At 45.6% G+C, this 23683-nt stretch overlaps 1 protein-coding gene across 1 annotated transcript in view; it reads right to left on the reverse strand.

Annotated features, from left to right (window-relative positions):
• Window positions 1–1563: 1563 nt before the first annotated feature.
• Window positions 1564–23683, reverse strand: part of UBR3 (ubiquitin protein ligase E3 component n-recognin 3) — a 406648-nt gene continuing 384528 nt past the window's right edge. Inside the window, exons 37-39 of the mRNA XM_063933505.1 lie at window positions 11939–12148; window positions 9976–10115; window positions 1564–6294 (exon numbers count right to left, since the gene is read on the reverse strand). Coding sequence (XP_063789575.1) covers window positions 6177–6294; window positions 9976–10115; window positions 11939–12148 — 468 coding nt within the window. The 3' untranslated portion in view covers window positions 1564–6176. The remainder of the gene's footprint in view (window positions 6295–9975; window positions 10116–11938; window positions 12149–23683) is intronic.

Raw genomic sequence — 23683 nt, forward strand, 5'->3', positions numbered from 1 at the left:
CATGCTAGATTCAACCCCACAGAATCGGAGGAATACCCTAAATGCCATATTCGTACAGCCTCCTTCTACCATATGTTTTGGGAGTGTGGTCTGATCCGGCGATTCTGGCACAAATTAATGGCCTACATTAATCAACTATTAAACATACGGGTATCAGCAACACCTCTTTCTTGTTTATGTGCAAATTTCTCTGAATGGAATCTAGGGCAGGGGAAACAGCAAATTATACCGTTTCTCACCATTTTAGTAACAGTCTCAAGGAAAATTATTCTATCCCACTGGTTAACATCCTCTTCCCCTACATTAGTAGAAGTTCTTGGTAAATTGCAGATTTTATATTATGACAGGAAATCGGCTCAAGTCAATATAGAATCGGGAGTTAAATCTTTCTACAAAAAGTGGGGTCTTTACATTGATTCGCGGGATCGGACCACACAGACCCAAATATTTAAGCTGTTTGAACATACTGAATGGTTCCTCCACAGGAAGATATTAGAGGAGTCCATGTCATGAAAACCATTACCCCTACCTTCTGATAAGCTCTGGGATTGAGATCTTAAGCTCTTTAACCTGATATTGATGTATTAATTGCTGTCCTTCCTCGCTTTTATTGACAAAATCATCCTGATCCCCCTTCCCTATTTACCCTTATGTGTTTTCCTACCCCCCCCCCCCCTCTTTTTCTCTATAACTCTCCTTTCTCCTCTTTTCTTATTGACAAGTGTTTTATATAAGGTTTCTACTGTTAAAATTCAGGGAGTGATACTTTTTGAGGGCTACCTCAGTTCACTTTCGCACATGTGTCATGAGTACACATACCTTATTTTACTTCCATATTCATATATTCTCAAGGGTACTTCTTTTATGGTTGCCTCATTCCTATGATATTATGGCTAGTTCTTGGAATACTAGATGTACCAATTTTTTTTCTTTTCATGTCATTGACGGTGATAGGAATTTAAGGTATGATGTAACTACTGATACATCACGTTTAATCCACTACTCCGAAGATGTCATATGTTCTCTTCCTGATATAGATTGATGTAACCATCTTTGTTATTTCACTATTTTATTCTTCAGATATCTACTATTTGTTTATGATTGGCATTGTAACCCATGAAAATCACAATCAACAGATAAAAAAAAAAAAAAAAAGAACCTAGCAATCTGGTGGACCACTATGCAATAGGTAGCATCTATCCTTGTGTATCAATGCCTATTTCCCTATAGACTGTAAGCTTGCGAGCAGGGCCTTCCTACCTCTATGTCTGACTGTTTTTACTCAGTTTTGTTCTATTACTATTACTGTTGTTCTAATTGTAAAGCGCAACGGAATATGCTGCCCTATATAAGAAACTGATAATAATAATTTTATATATATATATATATATATTTATATGTACCATGTTCTGTTATGGCTATTCTTTGCATTATTACAATGGTTATATGTGTCCGACAGAATTTGTGGCACCTTACAAATAGACAATGAGGATTCCGTTTCAGCTATTGTATCAGATTCTGTTTGCCTGCCATCAGCTTTCCAATAAGGCAAAATGCACACAATCAATGGATAATAGTGAATTTTTATTAACATATCTTACAATGTTTGTTAGAATTTGCTTTACACTTCTGTATTAGAAAGATCAAGCTAGCTCCTACAGTAATGTACTGTACTTAAATTACCATTCAAACATTATAGCACACAAATACATACACACGTTATTATAATTATTTTTTTTTTTTTTAAGAAGATGGTTTGAATTTGCAAAGCGGAGATAACAAATAGGAGGAAAGTAAAAGGTACTCATGGGGTTCAAACCCCTGTATAAGCAGCATGCATTCAAATGCAGAGTGCAAAGAAGGTGTATTGTCACCAGAGCCAACAATTAACCTACCCATTTTCCATCAGTTAACGAAAATCTGACATCACTTCACATTCATTTTAACAACCATGAAACATTTGAAGTTCAAAACACGATGGTAAAATCCTTAATTTATTTATGCATATCAATTGCATTACATAGCTAAATAAACCTGGAAAAACCCCACAATGGTGTTTTCAGTGGTGAATTTACAAAAACAATTGGGTAGATCGTGACAACCAATGACTAATGAGCGATCACTGTCTTAGAGCAACTTATATGGGGATATTTCTGATGTTATCTAATTTTGTAGCTGAAAATTGGGCTAGCAACCATGATAACGGGTACATTCAGAAAACACAGAATCTAAGATGCTTAATGTTACATTTTGGGAATTTCCTAGTTAGACCCCAAAGAGATTCTGTTCAAGTGCAGCAGTTTGACTTTATAGATACATTTCAGACGAGCAAAAAGAAAAGAGCATGATGAGAAAGCTCAAAATGTATATGTTGTGAGATGCCACTAGGAGGCAGACATCCTAATAGGGTACCTGTAGACGGACTTAGCAGCAGCATAAGAACAGCTTCCATTTGACAACCATACAGTAGTATTAGGCATCAGAGGACACTAATGTATTGTCAGTGGGTGTAGTAGTGCAGTTTGATCTTTTGTTCTGCGTGAGGTTACTGTCCTGCCTGAGATCACATGCATTATAGGTTAACACAGTGGCTCCCAACCGTGTTCCTCAAAGTACACTAACAATCCAAGGTTAGCCATACTTCAGCACTTGTGAATTAATTCGTACCTCAGTTATTTTGATCTAAGCACCTGTGCTCAAACATGGATATCCTTAAAACCTGGATTGTGTGTGTGCCTTAAGGACCGAGGTTGGGAAACCCTGGGATAACACAACGGACAAAGGGGGTCATTCCGAGTTGATCGCTCGCTAGCTAGTTTTAGCAGCCGTGCAAACGCTATGCCGCCGCCCACTGGAGAGTGTATTTTAGCTTAGCAGAAGTGCGAACGCTTGTGCAGCCGAGCTCTGCAATAACAGTTTGTGCAGTTTTAGAGTAGCTTTGAACCTACTCAGCGCTTGCGATCACTTCAGCCTATTCGTGTCCGCATTTGACGTCATACACCCGCCCAGCCATGCCTGCGTTTTTTCAGACACGTCAGTGTTTTTGCAAACACTCCCTGAAAACGGTCAGTTGACACCCAGAAATGCCCCCTTTCTGTCAATCTTCTTGCGGCCGTCAGTGCGAAGAAAAACTTCGCTAGAACCTGTGCACAACCACAACTGGCTTTGTACCCGTACGACACGCGTGCGCATTGCGGCCCATACGCATGTACATAAATGCAGCTTTTTCACCTGATCGCTGCGCTGCAAAAATCGGCAGCGAGCGATCAACTCGGAATGACCCCCAAAGGGCCTAATTCAGAGTTGATCGCAGCAGCAACTTTGTTAGCAGTTGAGCAAAACCATGTGCACTGCAGGAGGGGGGCAGATATAACATGTGCAGAGAGAGTTAGATTTGGGTGGGGGGGTGTTCAAATGTAAATCTAAATTGCAGTGTAAAAATAAAGCAGCCAGTATTTACCATGCACAGAAACAATATAACCCACCCAAATCTAACTCTCTCTGCACGTTATATCTGCCACACCCGCAGTGCACATGGTTTTGCCCAACTGCTAACAAATTTGCTGCTGCAATCAACTCTGAATTACCCCCAAAGGAAACAACTTTACCAATATTTTACTGTGCATCTCTCAAAAATCACAGAAGCGTGTTCATAGATTTTTGTGAATAGCTAGATAAGGGACAATGACTTTTGCGACTCGCGTTAGATGCGAGTCATACTAATGATCCCCCTGCCAGCCGCGGGGCATGCAATATATTGTACGGTGCTTTCGCACCTTACAGTATATCGTACCTCCGCAATAGCACATATGATCAGCTGATGCGACGTGCGACCCGCGGGGCCATGCATCGCATCGATGTGCATGTAATGGGTTAAATGATAGGTCGATATCGCGTATTCGTACACAATATTGACCTAGTGCAGAGGTTCTCAAACTCGGTCCTCGGGGGCACACACAGTGCATGTTTTGCAGGTAACCCAGCAGGTGCACAGGTGTATTAATTACTCACTGACACATTTTAAAAGGTCCACAGGTGGAGCTAATTATTTCACTTGCGATTCTGTGAGGAGACCTGCAAAACATGCACTGTGTGGGCCCCCGAGGACCGAGTTTGAGAACCTCTGACCTAGTGTATGACCAGCATTAGGCAAGTCACACAGGATGAAAAATGAATTCAACAGCTGGTTTTGGATAGAATGTTAACGAACCTTGAATTTACTTATACTTAAGTATACCTGCTGCCTAGACCCAGTTGAGGCAGCCATTTTGTCAGTTCTGTAGGAACTAGCCTATAATATGTCTACTTCCAGTGTGTGAGAGAATTCTGCAATCAAAGCATTGGTGAAGCAGTGAGTTTACAGGGGAACAGCATTCCCGATTAACTGTCATGTTACGCTGACCAAGCATATCTTCTGCTATTGCCCCATTCTATATATATCCAATATTACCACTACGGACTATGTTTTCCTAAGTTCCTCTGGTCTAGATCCAGCATGACCAAGAAATACAGATGGACTGAAGAAAAAAAAAAAAAAAAAGCAGTAATGGAAATGCATTTACTTTGTAATGCATACTGTAAGGCATGGCATAAAACCATGGGGTTGATGTATCAAGCAGTGAAAACAGTGGAGAAGTTGCCATTAGCAACTAGTAGACCTTGATAAAGCATTTACTTGATTGGTTGCTATGGGCAACATTTCCACTGCTTGATACATGTAACCCATCAGTTCTGCTTGCTCTGCTCATCAAAGTGAGACCAAGAAGATGATGGAGATTTCAACACTTTCCAAAAAGGATTCTTTTTGGTTGCCACGTTTTGGCTAAGCTGACAGATTTATAATTTCAACTAAAATTTGGTACTACTGCAGAAAGCAGAAAGTGCAGCGACTGTTACTCAAGTGCGAGATACTGTAGATAATTATTTTACATTTTAACTGATGGGTGAATTTTGAGTTACGTCTCGCGTATAGGATTAGTTTCAAATATGTGTTCCAACCAATCACAGACGTGTCTGGCTGAATAAATAGTATGTGTGTTCCAAATTAGAGTCACTTTTGGGTTTCTCGCACAGGACCCAGATACGTGTTATTTCTCAGGTACCACTTAATTCTTGCATTCCGCGGTTACTCACCCCTGTAGAACGTAAACAGGTCGGGAAAATAAGATAAAAACAGCAGTCACATTTTGATTCCAAATGTCTTACCTAGCGCGTCTAAAAATTCCTGAGAATAAAATTCAGTATTAGCAAAGCCTAAAAAGGTTTTAAACAGAAGCTCAACAAGTAACGTACTTATTTATATGTCCCTGAATGCATGTATTTTGTTTTTTTACACACACACAGTTATATTTATACACGATTACATTTCAATGTAAAATGTTAATTTAGAACATCTGTATATCATCTGTAACTATACAATATTTCACAGGAAACAATTTGTTTTACAAGAAATTTCTAATTACATATGAACACGCAAAAACAAAGAAAGAAAACAAGAAAATGGAAGGACTGAACACACAGCAATAGATTAGTTTACATTTAGCTTACCAAACACTTAAAAATGCAGTCCCCATTTAGCAATTTTAACCAACACTCCGCCACACTATTCTAGGCCTGTTAGACTATTAGTTTAGCATGGCAGAGATTTTTTTTTTTTTTTTTTAAAGGTAAGGCTGAAAAGCCAAACTTAAGAAGCACAAAATCACAGCACAGAATATTCACAATAATCTGTTTCACTCTGGCAGCTTGCATTGGAGAATTATAAAGTGACAGGGCTAACAAACCCTCAACCAGGCGTCTTCTGCTGGGCTGTGCTCCGTACAGGTCACTAAATCCTCCCCTGACTATGTCATTCTACAAATAAGGATGCAGCCAGAATAAAAATTGTTTACAGAAATAAATTCAACACAGAACAAGCAGGACTGTCCCTTGAACATTCAGTATTCGTTGTGCTTTCTGAACAATGCCATTCTAGTGTTCTTTTGCAGTTTTTTCCCAGCTGTCATTACGCCTTACTCTTCCAGTGCTTGCAAGGATGTGTTTTCATTTGAACAATAGCACCTAATAACTAGAAAGCTTTACGGAGCTTTACGGGTGGCAGGGTTCACGCCTGTCTCCTTTTCCGTGGGAAGCCCTTTGCTTCTTGCTAGTGATTCCACTTGCAACTGCACTGATGTTCACAACCCGTTGTAATGCGGCCCCCATCTCTTATTGATGTGATCAAACGTGTGCGTCACCCACTGCTGCTCTAGCACATTGTACCGCTCCTTGCAGATGTAAAGAGGCTTTCCACGTCTGTGGAAGAAACAGTCTGGATGTAATGAGCTCTCTAAGAACAGCAAGTACAGTAAATCCAAAATTTCACATTAAAATAATTGATATGTAAAAAAAGAAAAGGCAGTTTATTATGGAGATAAACAATATACCTAAGATAAAGCAAGTCTAATAACATTGTGTCCACGATGCATCCTTTGAGACTTCTGTAGCAGGCTTGGAATGGGGAGAGATGGCGCTCACTCAGGGGACAGTTAGGGTGAGCGCTGCTGGACCTGGAGGTGTCCTACCTCCTTTTGCAGATAATTGAAAGGAAATGGTCAGCGCGCTCTAGGGGTGTGGATATCTAAAGGGGGGGGGGGGGGGGGAATGGAGGAAGGTAGGGGGGTATCTCTGTTCTACCGGGGGATTGCTAATGTTATGTATATTCCCTATGTATACAATGACAGCTGTGAGACGGAATGGGTTGTGTATATTTATTGATTACTTAAACTAATGTAAGTCCCTATTCAGTTGTGTCATTCAGACCACCCTTTCTGAGTGTACCCTCCTAAATGGTACACTTGTGCTTAAACCCTTTATGTCCAAATGCCACTATCAGGTGTGTCTTGCAGGCCACCCTTTATTAGTATACCCTCCTGATGGTATACCCTATTCAGAAGGATCCCAGCTGGGGTTAATGTCAGGTGTACCCTAGTACGGGTCACCTTTACCATAGGTGTGGTATGCCTATGTACTTCTGATTGGTCTCTGTTTATTGTGTCTTTGTGAGTGTGACAGTTTGCGGCTTCCCGCCTGTCAGACTCTGGCTGGTATGCTCGGCTGGAGGTAGCGGGTGTGTGGCTGTGTAGATCTCACTTACCGCCGGGGGCAAGCTAGCGTGCCTGCCGCCGGGGTCTGCGGTCCCGTCCCGCGTCCTACGTCGCCTCCGTGGATCTTGTCTGTAGCTCCGGTCCCCGTCCTGGTCACAGGCGCCGCTGTCTCTCTCCTGCTTGCGGGTCCCGTCTGCTACTTCCTGGTACCGGCGTCACGTGCAAAGTCACGTTAGCGGGACAATGTTGTACCAGGATGCGTGTGTTCCCCTTCTCCGGCCGGGGAAGGGGGTCTGTAGTGTGGTTTTAAGGGTAATCGTCTGTGTTGGGTATATATCAGGTCTCCAACGCGTTTCAGCATAAGTGCCTTTTTCTAGGATTACATGCCTGATGTTCTGAAGTGCTTATAAACTGATATCTGAATAATGATTGGTTATCCATGGTTGACACCCTCTATTGCAATTGGATGCTTCTTGTCCATTGAAAGGTTTTATATACTATAGAACGGATGAATAAATGATGAAAGGCTTACACAGATAATATTGGTGAATGTGATAAATCACATACCAGGGTTAATTAGAGATAGGTAAACGGTTTAGGAGACGTGCATAAATGGATGGTACGTGTACACACATATATTTTGCATAAGTATGTGTGTTTCAGTAGATTGCAATGTGGGGAACCTGGTCGTTTCAATGAGATGGAGAGTGGTCCCTCACAAAGAATGTACATATTGGGTGAATAAGTCTATGTTGCTATACCTTTTTGTAACCCCCTTAATGAGTGATGGATCTGTTCCCATATATGTTGGTCCGTCCTCTACTAGATCTACCTGTGGACTAGATGTTCCCCTTTATTGGATGACCGCATAGATATTCTGTAAATCCATGAGCCATAAAGTTCAAAGGAGGGGGGGGGGGGGGGGGGGCCCAATTGCTGTCGAGGAATCATGAAGTTTTTGTGCCTCATTAAATAACTGAGGTGATGTTATAATCTATGTTCAGGCCCCTCGGTGTGAGGGTCTTCAGAGTGAAGATCCATTTGAGTTCTTCCCTATTAAACACAGATTTTTTTCAAGTAGTCTCCTCCTCGCCAATTCTTACTTACTCGCTGTATTGCCATAAACACAGTGTCACAACACTTCAAAGAAAACATATGCAAGACCCCACACACATGCAATTTATGGCAATACAGCGAGTAAGTAAGAATTGGCGAGGAGGAGACTACTTGAAAAAAATCTGTGTAAGCCTTTCATCATTTATTCATCCTTTCTATAGTATATAAAACCTTTCAATATACATATATATTTATCATCATATTTCATACGTTTAAATACACATCCTAAATCATTCAGAAGAATACATGGGAACCAATAACAATGACGCATATACAATGGAACAGACTGTGAATGAACTTGATTGACAACTGATGGACAAGAAGCATCCAATTGCAAAAGAGGGTGTCAACCATGGATAACCAATCACTATTCAGATATCAGCTTATAAACACTTCAGAACATCAGGCATGTAATCCTAGAAAAAGGCACTTATGCTGAAACGCGTTGGAGACCTGATATATACCCAACACAGACGATTACCCTTAAAACCACACTACAGACCCCCTTCCCCGGCCGGAGAAGGGGAACACACGCATCCTGGTACAACATCGTCCCGCTCACGTGACGTTGCACGTGACGCCGGTACCAGGAAGTAGCAGACGGGACCCGCAAGCAGGAGAGAGACAGCGGCGCCTGTGACCAGGAGGAGGACCGGAGCTACAGACAAGATCCACGGAGGCAGCGTAGGACGCGGGACGGGACTGCAGACACCGGTGGCAGGCACGCTAGCTTGCCCCCGGGGGTAAGTGAGATCTACACAGCCCCACACCCGCTACCTCTAGCCGAGCACACCAGCCAGAGTCTGATAGGCGGGACGCCGCAAACTGTCACACTCACAAAGACACAATAAACAGAGACCAATCAGAAGTACATAGGCATACCACACCTATGGTAAAGGTGACCCGTACTAGGGTACACCTGACATTAACCCAAGCTGGGGTCCTTCTGAATAGGGTATACCATCAGGAGGGTAAACTAATAAAGGGTGGCCTGCAAGACACACCTGATAGTGGCATTTGGACATAAAGGGTTTAAGTACAAGTGTACCATTTAGGAGGGTACACTCAGAAAGGGTGGTCTGAATGACACAACTGAATAGGGACTTACATTAGTTTAAGTAATCAATAAATATACACAACCCATTCCGTCTCACAGCTGTCATTGTATACATAGGGAATATACATAACATTAGCAATCCCCCGTAAGAACAGAGATCCCCCCCCCCTTTCTGTAGCAGGCTGCCAGTTTGGATAAGAGATGATAAGGTCTCTGATACAGCAGAGGGCGAGTGACTGATTTCAGTCTAGATCTACAGACATGCAGCGATCATCTAGCAGTGATTTGTAAATCTACTTACAATGGCGGATTGTATACAGAGGAGCAGGCCTGTGAAATTTCCTTCTGTGCCCTCTAACAAAAGCCACAAGTACAGTGTTCTAAGTGGGATCCGGCTTCAGACAACCATAAAGGAGTGTGGTGGGGAGATAGAGCCAAGTCGTTCGCGATTAGACTTACAGTATAACACAATAATTTGTAGCATACAATACTGTCAATTAATAGTAAATCTATACTTTAGAAAGGATAGAACTGAGTGTTACAGTATAGGGCTGCAGTTGCGATTAGCCCGTCTCACACTAACGGTTACGCTGTACGCTACAACAACATATTTCCTATACATGCTTCTATGTGAAAACTTAGCAGGGGCAGGTCCAGGAAATAATCTGCCATGGTAAATAGCAGCAGTAAATGTATGTAGCATGTGGAAGCCATTACCTGAGTTCCCGGTCCTCTTCCCCGTGAGCATCAAGATAGACAGAGCCCCAAAGGCAGAAGCGATGGCCCCGAATGATAATTATTACAGAGGCATTGATTAGCAGGAAAATCCCTGTCCCAGCACCACAGTTCTGGGAATGCTGTGGAAAAAGAGATGAACATCATGTAGTAGGAAAATACAATCCCATCATTCACCAAAAACAGTATTCTCATTGTACAATATTTTTGGACATATTATTTGATAAATTATTTGTTTGCAGAAACAGCAATTCCAAACATTATATATTGGAATGGGCACAATACTATATAACGACAGGCAGAAATTACTTATACACACACAAGCCAGTTCCGGGCACCTACAATTAGAGCTACTGAGAAGGGTTTCCTGATAAAACCCACAGTTAAAAAGCTAACCCTCAGTCAAGATTATCAATGTGCACATCACCATTATTATTAGTGACGGGTGTGGTGTGGCCTAGACAGCAAGGCAGGAAGACACGTCTTTGACAAGCTCCTGCTGCAGGACCTTGAGTCCTGTCAGAATTGCGGAGGGTTCCAGGTGTGCCACGGTTGTGTGCTTCGGGTTCCCGAACTCTCGGCCTGGCACACACAGGGTGTGAATTCTGGAAAGTGGAAGCAGTGGCTCTGTGCTATAACTGTTGGAGAGAGGTAGCTGAAGACGTGTTTCAGTCCAAGAACTACAAGTGGATCTGCTGATCCTTGGGGGCTTCTTTTGTGAACTTTCCTCCTGTCCTGACTTGTTCTGTGGCTCTGGCACTTTAGTATTTCAAGGCCCAAATAAGTCCTGATATTGGGCTCTATTTGCTGTATGATGGTAGATCTCTGACTCCTGGCTGGATTGTGCCTCATCCGTGTTACCGTAGGTTGATTTAATAGACACTTGGCTCTCTGCTGTGTATTTTACTATGGCATGCACTTAAATTAACACATTCCCTCTCATTTATGGCCTAATGCTATATATTAACCTTGTCTCAGTTGTTAATGAGGCCTGTCTGCAGCTGTGTTCTATGATCTGAGTCTGGCATTGGTTGTGCCGGCACTATGACCAAGGAAAAACCGAAAGCCTCCCAATCTGTGTCCCTGTTAAGCTTTTTCAAACCTTCACCCCAGGTGTCTGGCACATTAAAGTTGAGCACCCAAGGTGATCACACTAAGAGCCATACTCAAGTTTCTGGGTCAAGTCCTTCCTCCTACTCTGCTGACCCTGTTCGTGAAGAGAAGCCCCTCATAGTTGGGACTATGGAACAACTTTTTTCCTCTTTCAAGTCTGAGTAGCTGCGAAAATCAGAGCTACTTTCCAATCCTGTCAGCAAAGTATCAATGACTTGGGAGATCGTATAGACTATTTAGATTACAAAATGGGAAAAGTGGTTCCATCTCACAATGACTCAATAGTTTTTTATGAACAGTTATAAGTCAGGGTTGTGGCCTCACGAGATAAAGTTAACGATTTGGAAGACAGATAAATTCGTAATCATTACTAAAATATGGAACATTCAGGAATCTGTCCACTGCTTTGCGCTTAAGGACTTTGCCACTGATATCTTCCAAAAGCTCCTTCCGACTACCCATTTTCCCGGTCTCTTTCTCATAGATTGTATATAGCACATTCCAAAAGACTAAGAGTGCCCTGGGATACACTTATACGGATGTGCTGCTTCCATGTTAAGAAAGCTATGCTTCGGACTGCACAACCCTCTGAGGCTTCTACAACAGCTTTGGGGGATCCCAAGGTCTTGGTGACATCGCTTTAGCCACTATGGCCAAGTGAATATTGTTTCAGCAGGTCGCAGGAGCTTTGAGGAAGAATTAGTATTAGTGATATACATCTGAATGAGCACCACTTACGTTTAGTTGTAGATACCTTCCTGTAGTAAAAGCACAGGTGAACGATTACTGCGATTACACCGTAATAAAAGAGGATGACAGCTAAATCTCTTACCAATACACATTCACAGAAATTCTGCTGCTTGCAGCAAAGGCCCTTTAAGCAAACAAAAGTGCCACAAACAAGACATAGTGCTGGATCCTTGGGGACTTTGGAGCACACGCCGCAAGCCTTCCTGTGGTAATATTGGAAGATGGTGTTGTAGATATCTGGCAACTGAAGAAGACGCGGTAAGTCCCACTTTGACTCTTGAATAAGCAAAGCCTGGAAAATAAAATCATTAAATAAACTGACCTGCAGAACATTCAAAAAATAAGAATTTACTTACCGATAATTCTATTTCTCATAGTCCGTAGTGGATGCTGGGAACTCCGTAAGGACCATGGGGAATAGCGGCTCCGCAGGAGACTGGGCACAAAAGTAAAAGCTTTCTGACTAGCTGGTGTGCACTGGCTCCTCCCCCTATGACCCTCCTCCAAGCCTCAGTTAGGATACTGTGCCCGGACGAGCGTACATAATAAGGAAGGATCTTGAATCCCGGGTAAGACTCATACCAGCCACACCAATCACACCGTACAACTTGTGATCTGAACCCAGTTAACAGTATGATAAACGTAGGAGCCTCTGAAAAGATGGCTCACAACAATAAACAACCCGATTTTTGTAACAATAACTATATACAAGTATTGCAGACAATCCGCACTTGGGATGGGCGCCCAGCATCCACTACGGACTATGAGAAAATAAGAATTTACTTACCGATAATTCTATTTCTCGGAGTCCGTAGTGGATGCTGGGGTTCCTGAAAGGACCATGGGGAATAGCGGCTCCGCAGGAGACAGGGCACAAAAGTAAAGCTTTCCGATCAGGTGGTGTGCACTGGCTCCTCCCCCTATGACCCTCCTCCAAGCCAGTTAGGTACTGTGCCCGGACGAGCGTACACAATAAGGGAGGAATTTTGAATCCCGGGTAAGACTCATACCAGCCACACCAATCACACCGTACAACTTGTGATCTAAACCCAGTTAACAGTATGATAACAGCGGAGCCTCTGAAAAGATGGCTCACAACAATAATAACCCGATTTTTGTAACTATGTACAAGTATTGCAGATAATCCGCACTTGGGATGGGCGCCCAGCATCCACTACGGACTCCGAGAAATAGAATTATCGGTAAGTAAATTCTTATTTTCTCTATCGTCCTAGTGGATGCTGGGGTTCCTGAAAGGACCATGGGGATTATACCAAAGCTCCCAAACGGGCGGGAGAGTGCGGATGACTCTGCAGCACCGAATGAGAGAACTCCAGGTCCTCCTTAGCCAGGGTATCAAATTTGTAGAATTTAGCAAACGTGTTTGCCCCTGACCAAGTAGCTGCTCGGCAAAGTTGTAAAGCCGAGACCCCTCGGGCAGCCGCCCAAGATGAGCCCACCTTCCTTGTGGAATGGGCATTTACATATTTTGGCTGTGGCAGGCCTGCCACAGAATGTGCAAGCTGAATTGTATTACACATCCAACTAGCAATAGTCTGCTTAGAAGCAAGAGCACCCAGTTTGTTGGGTGCATACAGGATAACAGCAAGTCAGTTTTCCTGACTCCAGCCGTCCTGGAACATATTTTCAGGGCCCTGACAACATCTAGCAACTTGGAGTCCTCCAAGTCCCTAGTAGGTGCAAGGCACCACAATAAGCTGGTTCAGGTGAAACACTGACACCACCTTAGGGAGAGAACTGGGGACGAGTCCGCAGCTCTGCCCTGTCCGAATGGACAAACAGATATGGGCTTTTTTGAGAAAAAACCACCAATTTGACACTCGCCTGGTCCAGGCCAGGGCCAAGAGCATGGTCACTTTTCATGTGAGATGCTTCAAATCCACAGATTTGACTGGTTTTAAACCAATGTGATTTGAGGAATCCCAGAACTACGTTGAGATCCCACAGTGCCACTGGAGGCACAAAAGGGGGTTGTATATGCAATACTCCCTTGACAAACTTCTGGACTTCAGGAACTGAAGCCAATTCTTTCTGGAAGAAAATCGACAGGGCCGAAATTTGAACCTTAATGGACCCCAATTTGAGGCCCATAGACACTCCTGTTTGCAGGAAATGCAGGAAACGACCGAGTTGAAATTTCTTTGTGGGGCCTTCCTGGCCTCACACCACGCAACATATTTTCGCCACATGTGGTGATAATGTTGTGCGGTCACCTCCTTTCTGGCTTTGACCAGGGTAGGAATGACCTCTTCCGGAATGCCTTTTTCCCTTAGGATCCGGCTTTCCACCGCCATGCCGACAAACGCAGCTGCGGTAAGTCTTGGAACAGACATGGTACTTGCTGAAGCAAGTCCCTTCTTAGCGGCAGAGGCCATAAGACCTCTGTAAGCATCTCTTAAAGTTCCGGGTACCAAGTCCTTCTTGGCCAATCCGGAGCCATGAGTATAGTTCTTACTCCTCTACGTCTTATAATTCTCAGCACCTTAGGTATGAGAAGCAGAGGAGGGAACACATACACCGACTGGTACACCCACGGTGTTACCAGAACGTCCACAGCTATTGCCTGAGGGTCTCTTGACCTGGCGCAATACCTGTCCCGTTTTTTGTTCAGACGGGACGCCATCATGTCCACCTTTGGTATTTCCCAACGGTTTACAATCATGTGGAAAAAACTTCCCGATGAAGTTTCCACTCTCCCGGGTGGAGGTCGTGCCTGCTGAGGAAGTCTGCTTCCCAGTTTCCATTCCCGGGATGAAACACTGCTGACAGTGCTATCACATGATTTTCCGCCCAGCGAAAAGTCCTTGCAGTTTTTGCCATTGCCCTCCTGCTTCTTGTGTCGCCCTGTCTGTTTACGTGGGCGACTGCCGTGATGTTTTTCCCACTGGATCAATACCGGCTGACCTTGAAGCAGAGGTCTTGCTAAGCTTAGAGCATTATAAATTTACCCTTAGCTCCAGTATATTTATGTGGAGAAAAGTCTCCAGACTTGATCACACTCCCTGGAAATTTTTTCCTTGTGTGACTGCTCCCCAGCCTCTCGGGCTGGGCTCCGTGGTCACCAGCATCCAATCCTGAATGCCGAATCTGCGGCCCTCTAGAAGATGAGCACTCTATAACCACCACAGGAGAGACACCCTTGTCCTTGGATATAGGGTTATCCGCTGATGCATCTGAAGATGCGATCCGGACCATTTGTCCAGCAGATCCCACTGAAAAGTTCTTGCGTGAAATCTGCCGAATGGAATTGCTTCGTAGGAAGCCACCATTTTTACCAGGACCCTTGTGCAATGATGCACTGTTTTTAGGAGGTTCCTGACTAGCTCGGATAACTCCCTGGCTTTCTCTTCCGGGAGAAACACCTTTTTCTGGACTGTGTCCAGAATCATCCCTAGGCACAGCAGACGTGTCGTCGGGATCAGCTGCGATTTTGGAATATTTAGAATCCACCCGTGCTGTTGTAGCAGTATCCGAGATAGTGCTACTCCGACCTCCAACTGTTCCCTGGACTATGCCCTTATCAGGAGATCGTCCAAGTAAGGGATAATTAAGACGCCTTTTCTTCGAAGAAGAATCATCATTTCGGCCATTACCTTGGTAAAGACCCGGGGTGCCGTGGACAATCCAAACGGCAGCGTCTGTAACTGATAGTGACAGTTCTGCACCACGAACCTGAGGTACCCTTAGTGAGAAGGGCAAATTTGGGACATAGAGGTAAGCATCCCTGATGTCCCGGGACACTATATAGTCCCCTTCTTCCTGGTTCGTTATCACTGCTCTGAGTGACTCCATCTTGATTTGAACCTTTGTAAGTGTTCAAAAAAATTTTTAGAATAAGTCTCACCTAGCCTTCTGGCTTCAGTACCACAATATAGTGTGGAATAATACCCCTTTTCTTGTAGTAGGAGGGGTAATTTAATTATCACCTGCTGGGAATACAGCTTGTGAATTTTTTCCCATACTGCCTCCTTGTCGGAGGGAGACCTTGGTAAAGCAGACTTCAGGAGCCTGCGAAGGGGAAACGTCTCGACATTCCAATCTGTACCCCTGGGATACTACTTGTAGGATCCAGGAGTCCTGTACGGTCTCAGCGCCATGCTGAGAACTTGTCAGAAGCGGTGGAACGCTTCTGTTCCTGGGAATGGGCTGCCTGCTGCAGTCTTCTTCCCTTTCCTCTATCCCTGGGCAGATATGATCTTATAGGGACGAAAGGACTGAGGCTGAAAAGACGGTGTCTTTTTCTGCAGAGATGTGACTTAGGGTAAAAACGGCGGATTTTCCAGCAGTTGCCGTGGCCACCAGGTCCGATGGACAGACCCCAAATAACTCCTCTTCCTTTATACGGCAATACACCTTTGTGCCGTTTGGAATCTGCATCACCTGACCACTGTCGTGTCCATAACATCTTCTGGCAGATATGGACATCGCATTTACTCTTTATGCCAGAGTGCAAATATCCCTCTGTGCATCTCGCATATATAGAAATGCATCCTTTAAATGCTCTATAGTCAATAAAATACTGTCCCTGTCAAGGGTATCAATATTTTTAGTCAGGGAATCCGACCAAGCCACCCCAGCTCTGCACATCCAGGCTGAGGCGATCGCTGGTCGCAGTATAACACCAGTATGTGTGTATATACTTTTTATGATATTTTCCAGCCTCCTGTCAGCTGGTCCTTGAGGACGGCCCTATCTATAGACGGTACCGCCACTTGTTTTGATAAGCGTGTGAGCGCCTTATCCACCCTAAGGGGTGTTTCCCAACGCGCCCTAACTTCTGGCGGGAAAGGGTATACCGCCCATAATTTTCTATCGGGGGGAACCCACGCATCATCACACACTTTATTTAATTTATCTGATTCAGGAAAAACTACGGTAGTTTTTTCACATCCCACATAATACCCTCTTTTGTGGTACTTGTAGTATCAGAAATATGTAACACCTCCTTCATTGCCTTTAACGTGTGGCCCTAATAAGGAATACGTTTGTTTATTCACCGTCGACACTGGATTCAGTGTCCCTGTCTGTGTCTGTGTCGACCGACTAAAGTAAACGGGCGTTTTAAAACCCCTGACGGTGTTTTTGAGACGTCTGGACCGGTACTAATTGTTTGTCGGCCGTCTCACGTCGTCAACCGACCTTGCAGCGTGTTGACATTATCACGTAATTCCCTAAATAAGCCATCCATTCCGGTGTCGACTCCCTAGAGAGTGACATCACCATTACAGGCAATTGCTCCGCCTCCTCACCAACATCGTCCTCATACATGTCGACACACACGTACCGACACACAGCACACACACAGGGAATGCTCTGATAGAGGACAGGACCCACTAGCCCTTTGGAGAGACAGAGGGAGAGTTTACCAGCACACACCAAAAACGCTATAATTATATAGGGACAACCTTATATAAGTGTTTTCCCTTATAGCATCTTTTTTATATATTTCTAACGCCAAATTAGTGCCCCCCCTCTCTGTTTTAACCCTGTTTCTGTAGTGCAGTGCAGGGGAGAGCCTGGGAGCCTTCCCTCCAGCCTTTCTGTGAGGGAAAATGGCGCTGTGTGCTGAGGAGATAGGCCCCGCCCCTTTTTCGGCGGCCTCGTCTCCCGCTCTTAACGGATTCTGGCAGGGGTTAAATATCTCCATATAGCCTCCGGAGGCTATATGTGAGGTATTTTTAGCCAAAATAGGTATTCATTTGCCTCCCAGGGCGCCCCCCTCCCAGCGCCCTGCACCCTCAGTGACTGCCGTGTGAAGTGTGCTGAGAGGAAAATGGCGCACAGCTGCAGTGCTGTGCGCTACCTTTAGAAGACTGAGGAGTCTTCTGCCGCCGATTCTGGACCTCTTCTTACTTCAGCATCTGCAAGGGGGCCGGCGGCAAGGCTCCGGTGACCATCCAGGCTGTACCTGTGATCGTCCCTCTGGAGCTGATGTCCAGTAGCCAAGAAGCCAATCCATCCTGCACGCAGGTGAGTTCACTTCTTCTCCCCTAAGTCCCTCGTTGCAGTGATCCTGTTGCCAGCAGGACTCACTGTAAAATAAAAAAACCTAAGCTAAACTTTTCTAAGCAGCTCTTTAGGAGAGCCACCTAGATTGCACCCTTCTCGGCCGGGCACAAAAATCTAACTGGCTTGGAGGAGGGTCATAGGGGGAGGAGCCAGTGCACACCACCTGATCGGAAAGCTTTACTTTTGTGCCCTGTCTCCTGCGGAGCCGCTATTCCCCATGGTCCTTTCAGGAACCCCAGCATCCACTAGGACGATAGAGAAATAGAATTATCGGTAAGTAAATTCTTATTTTCTCTGACGTCCTAGTGGATGCTGGGAACTCCGTAAGGACCATGGGGATTATACCAAAGCTCCCAAACGGGCGGGAGAGTGCGGATGACTCTGCAGCACCGAATGAGAGAACTCCAGGTCCTCCTCAGCCAGGGTATCAAATTTGTAGAATTTAGCAAACGTGTTTGCCCCTGACCAAGTAGCTGCTCGGCAAAGTTGTAAAGCCGAGACCCCTCGGGCAGCCGCCCAAGATGAGCCCACTTTCCTTGTGGAGTGGGCTTTTACAGATTTTGGCTGTGGCAGGCCTGCCACAGAATGTGCAAGCTGAATTGTACTACAAATCCAACGAGCAATCGTCTGCTTAGAAGCAGGAGCACCCAGCTTGTTGGGTGCATACAGGATAAACAGCGAGTCAGATTTTCTGACTCCAGCCGTCCTGGAAACATATATTTTCAGGGCCCTGACTACGTCCAGCAACTTGGAGTCCTCCAAGTCCCTAGTAGCCGCAGGCACCACAATAGGCTGGTTCATGTGAAATGCTGAAACCACCTTAGGGAGAAATTGAGGGCGAGTCCTCAGTTCTGCCCTGTCTGAATGAAAAATTAGGTAAGGGCTTTTATACGACAAAGCCGCCAATTCTGAGACACGCCTGGCTGAAGCCAGGGCTAACAGCATGACCACTTTCCATGTGAGATATTTCAATTCCACAGTGGTGAGTGGTTCAAACCAATGTGATTTTAGGAGGCTCAACACTACATTGAGATCCCAAGGTGCCACTGGAGGCACAAAAGGAGGCTGTATATGCAGTACCCCTTTGACAAACGTCTGAACTTCAGGCACTGAAGCCAGTTCTTTTTGGAAGAAGATCGACAGGGCCGAAATTTGAACCTTAATGGACCCTAATTTTAGGCCCATAGATAGTCCTGTTTGCAGGAAATGCAGGAAACGACCCAGTTGAAATTCCTCTGTAGGGGCCTTCTTGGCCTCACACCACGCAACATATTTTCGCCAAATGCGGTGATAATGTTTTGCGGTTACATCCTTCCTGGCCTTGACCAGGGTAGGGATGACTTCATCTGGAATGCCTTTTTCCTTCAGGATCCGGCGTTCAACCTCCATGCCGTCAAACGCAGCCGCGGTAAGTCTTGGAACAGACAAGGTCCCTGCTGGAGCAGGTCCTTCCTTAGAGGTAGAGGCCACGGGTCCTCCGTGAGCATCTCTTGAAGTTCCGGGTACCAAGTCCTTCTTGGCCAATCCGGAGCCACGAGTATAGTTCTTACTCCTCTCCGTCTTATAATTCTCAATACCTTGGGTATGAGAGGCAGAGGAGGTAACACATACACTGACTGGTACACCCACGGTGTTACCAGAGCGTCCACAGCTATTGCCTGAGGGTCCCTTGACCTGGCGCAATACCTGTCTAGTTTTTTGTTGAGGCGGGACGCCATCATGTCCACCTTTGGTTTTTCCCAACGGTTTACAATCACGTGGAAGACTTCTGGATGAAGTCCCCACTCTCCCGGGTGGAGGTCGTGTCTGCTGAGGAAGTCTGCTTCCCAGTTGTCCACTCCCGGAATGAACACTGCTGACAGTGCTATCACATGATTTTCCGCCCAGCGAAGAATCCTTGCAGCTTCTGCCATTGCCCTCCTGCTTCTTGTGCCGCCCTGTCAGTTTACGTGGGCGACTGCCGTGATGTTGTCCGATTGGATCAATACCGACTGACCCTGAAGCAGAGGCCTTGCTTGGCTTAGGGCATTGTAAATTGCCCTTAGTTCCAGGATATTTATGTGAAGAGACGTTTCCATGCTTGACCACAAGCCCTGGAAATTTCTTCCCTGTGTGACTGCTCCCCAGCCTCTCAGGCTGGCATCCGTGGTCACCAGAATCCAGTCCTGAATGCCGAATCTGCGGCCCTCTAGAAGATGAGCCCTCTGCAACCACCACAGGAGAGACACCCTTGTCCTTGGAGATAGGGTTATCCGCTGATGCATCTGAAGATGCGATCCGGACCATTTGTCCAGCAGATCCCACTGAAAAGTCCTTGCATGGAATCTTCCGAATGGAATTGCTTCGTAAGAAGCCACCATCTTTCCCAGGACTCTTGTGCATTGATGCACTGACACTTGTCCTGGTTTCAGGAGGTTCCTGACTAGCTCGGATAACTCCCTGGCCTTCTCCTCCGGGAGAAACACCTTTTTCTGGACTGTGTCCAGAATCATCCCTAGGAACAGTAGACGTGTTGTTGGAATCAGCTGCGATTTTGGAATATTTAGAATCCACCCGTGCTGACGTAGCACCACCTGAGATAGTGCTACTCCGACCTCTAACTGTTCCCTGGATCTTGCCCTTATCAGGAGATCGTCCAAGTAAGGGATAATTAAGACGCCTTTTCTTCGAAGAAGAATCATCATTTCGGCCATTACCTTGGTAAAGACCCGTGGTGCCGTGGACAATCCAAACGGCAGCGTCTGAAACTGATAATGACAGTTCTGTACCACAAACCTGAGGTACCCTTGGTGAGAAGGGTAGATTGGGACATGGAGATAGGCATCTTTGATGTCCAGAGACACCATATAGTCCCCTTCTTCCAGGTTCGCTATCACTGCTCTGAGTGATTCCATCTTGAATTTGAACCTTTTTATGTAAGTGTTCAATGATTTCAGATTTAAAATCGGTCTCACCGAGCCGTCCGGCTTCGGTACCACAAACAGCGTGGAATAATACCCCTTTCCCTGTTGTAGGAGGGGTACCTTGATTATCACCTGCTGGGAATACAGCTTGTGAATAGCTTCCAATACTGCCTCCCTGTCGGAGGGAGACGTTGGTAGAGCAGACTTCAGGAACCGGCGAGGGGGAGACGTCTCGAATTCCAATTTGTACCCCTGCGATACTATCTGCAGGATCCAGGGGTCCACTTGCGAGTGAGCCCACTGCGCGTTGAAATTTTTGAGACGGGCCCCCACCGTGCCTGAGTCCGCTTGTAAAGCCCCAGCGTCATGCTGAGGACTTGGCAGAAGCGGGGGAGGGCTTCTGATCCTGGGAAGAGGCTGCCTGTTGCAGTCTTTTTCCCCTTCCTCTGCCCCGGGGCAGAAATGAGTGGCCTTTTGCCCGCTTGCCCTTATGGGGACGAAAGGACTGAGTTTGAAAAGACGGTGTCTTTTTCTGCTGAGAGGTGACCTGGGGTAAAAAGGTGGATATCCCAGCCGTCGCCGTGGCCACCAGGTCTGACAGACCGACCCCAAATAACTCCTCCCCTTTATACGGCAAAACTTCCATATGCCGTTTGGAATCCGCATCACCTGACCACTGTCGTGTCCATAAACTTCTTCTGGCAGAAATGGACAACGCACTTACTCTTGATGCCAGGGTGCAAATATCCCTCTGTGCATCTCGCATATATAGTAATGCATCCTTTAAATGCTCTATAGTCAATAATATACTGTCCCTATCCAGGGTATCAATATTTTCAGTCAGGGAATCCGACCAAGCCACTCCAGCGCTGCACATCCAGGCTGAGGCGATTGCTGGTCGTAGTATAACACCAGTATGTGTGTATATACCTTTTAGGATATTTTCCAGCTTTCTATCAGCTGGTTCCTTGAGGGCGGCCGTATCAGGAGACGGTAACGCCACTTGTTTTGATAAGCGTGTGAGCGCCTTATCTACCCTAGGGGGTGTTTCCCAACGCGCCCTAACCTCTGGCGGGAAAGGGTATAATGCCAATAATTTATTAGAAATCAGCAGTTTTTTATCGGGGGAAACCCACGCTTTGTCACACACCTCATTTAATTCATCTGATTCAGGAAAAACTATGGGTAGTTTTTTCACACCCCACATAATACCCCTTTTTGTGGTACTTGTAGTATCAGAAATGTTCAAAGCCTCCTTCATTGCCGTGATCATGTAACGTGTGGCCCTACTGGACATTACGTTTGTCTCGTCACCGTCGACACTGGAGTCAGTATCCGTGTCTGGGTCTGTGTCGACCATCTGAGGTAACGGGCGCTTTAGAGCCCCTGATGGTGTTTGAGACGCCTGGACAGGCACTAACTGATTTGCCGGCTGTCTCATGTCGTCAACAGTTTTTTGCAAAGTGCTGACACTGTCACGTAATTCCTTCCATACTACCATCCAGTCAGGTGTCGACTCCCTAGGGGGTGACATCACTATTACAGGCAATTGCTCCGCCTCCACATCATTTTCCTCCTCATACATGTCGACACAATCGTACCGACACACAGCACACACACAGGGAATGCTCTGATAGAGGACAGGACCCCACGAGCCCTTTGGGGAGACAGAGGGAGAGTTTGCCAGCACACACCAGAGCGCTATATATATGCAGGGATAACCTTATATAAGTGTTTCTCCCTTCTATAGCTGCTGTATATGTATTTACTGCCAATTAGTGCCCCCCCTCTCTTGTTTTACCCTGATTCTGTAGCAGGACTGCAGGGGAGAGACAGGGAGCCATCCTTCCAGCGGAGCTGTGAGGGAAAATGGCGCTTGTGTGCTGAGGAGATAGGCTCCGCCCCCTTCACGGCGGCCTTTTCTCCCGCTTTTTTTAGGAAAACTGGCAGGGGTTAAATGCATCCATATAGCCCAGGAGCTATATGTGATGCATTTCTTTAGCCATATAAGGTTTAAAACATGTTTTATTGCGTCTCAGGGCGCTCCCCCCCAGCGCCCTGCACCCTCAGTGACCGGAGTGTGAAGTGTGCTGAGAGCAATGGCGCACAGCTGCAGTGCTGTGCGCTACCTTATTGAAGACAGGAACGTCTTCTGCCGCCGATTTTTCCGGACCTCTTCGCTCTTCTGGCTCTGTAAGGGGGCCGGCGGCGCGGCTCCGGGACCCATCCAGGCTGAACCTGTGATCGTCCCTCTGGAGCTAATGTCCAGTAGCCAAGAAGCCCAATCCACTCTGCATTCAGGTGAGTTCGCTTCTTCTCCCCTTAGTCCCACGATGCAGTGAGCCTGTTGCCAGCAGGTCTCACTGAAAATAAAAAACCTATTTAAAACTTTTACTCTAAGCAGCTCTGGAGAGCTACCTAGATTGCACCCTTCTCGGCCGGGCACAAAAATCTAACTGAGGCTTGGAGGAGGGTCATAGGGGGAGGAGCCAGTGCACACCAGCTAGTCAGAAAGCTTTTACTTTTGTGCCCAGTCTCCTGCGGAGCCGCTATTCCCCATGGTCCTTACGGAGTTCCCAGCATCCACTAGGACGTCAGAGAAATAATTATTAGTGCGCAAATATTAGAAAAACAATCCTTCAGATATTTCATAAGAGGACGATATTGTTTATTTTTCAGTTTAACATCTTAGTAACGGTTGTATAGTAAGTAATGTAGGATATATCTATGGTACAGATTTGTCCTCGTACACCTAGCAGCAAGAGGCCTGGTGCGAGTGAGCCAGCCATAAAAAGTCTTTCACTCGAATAAGCATTTTAGTTGCAACTGGATGCAACAAAGCCTCCTCACAAAACTGCACTGATTAATTTGATACGAGACACTTGTATATACAG

The sequence above is a fragment of the Pseudophryne corroboree genome, chromosome 7 (assembly GCF_028390025.1).
Source record: "Pseudophryne corroboree isolate aPseCor3 chromosome 7, aPseCor3.hap2, whole genome shotgun sequence".
Classification (NCBI taxonomy): domain Eukaryota; kingdom Metazoa; phylum Chordata; class Amphibia; order Anura; family Myobatrachidae; genus Pseudophryne; species Pseudophryne corroboree.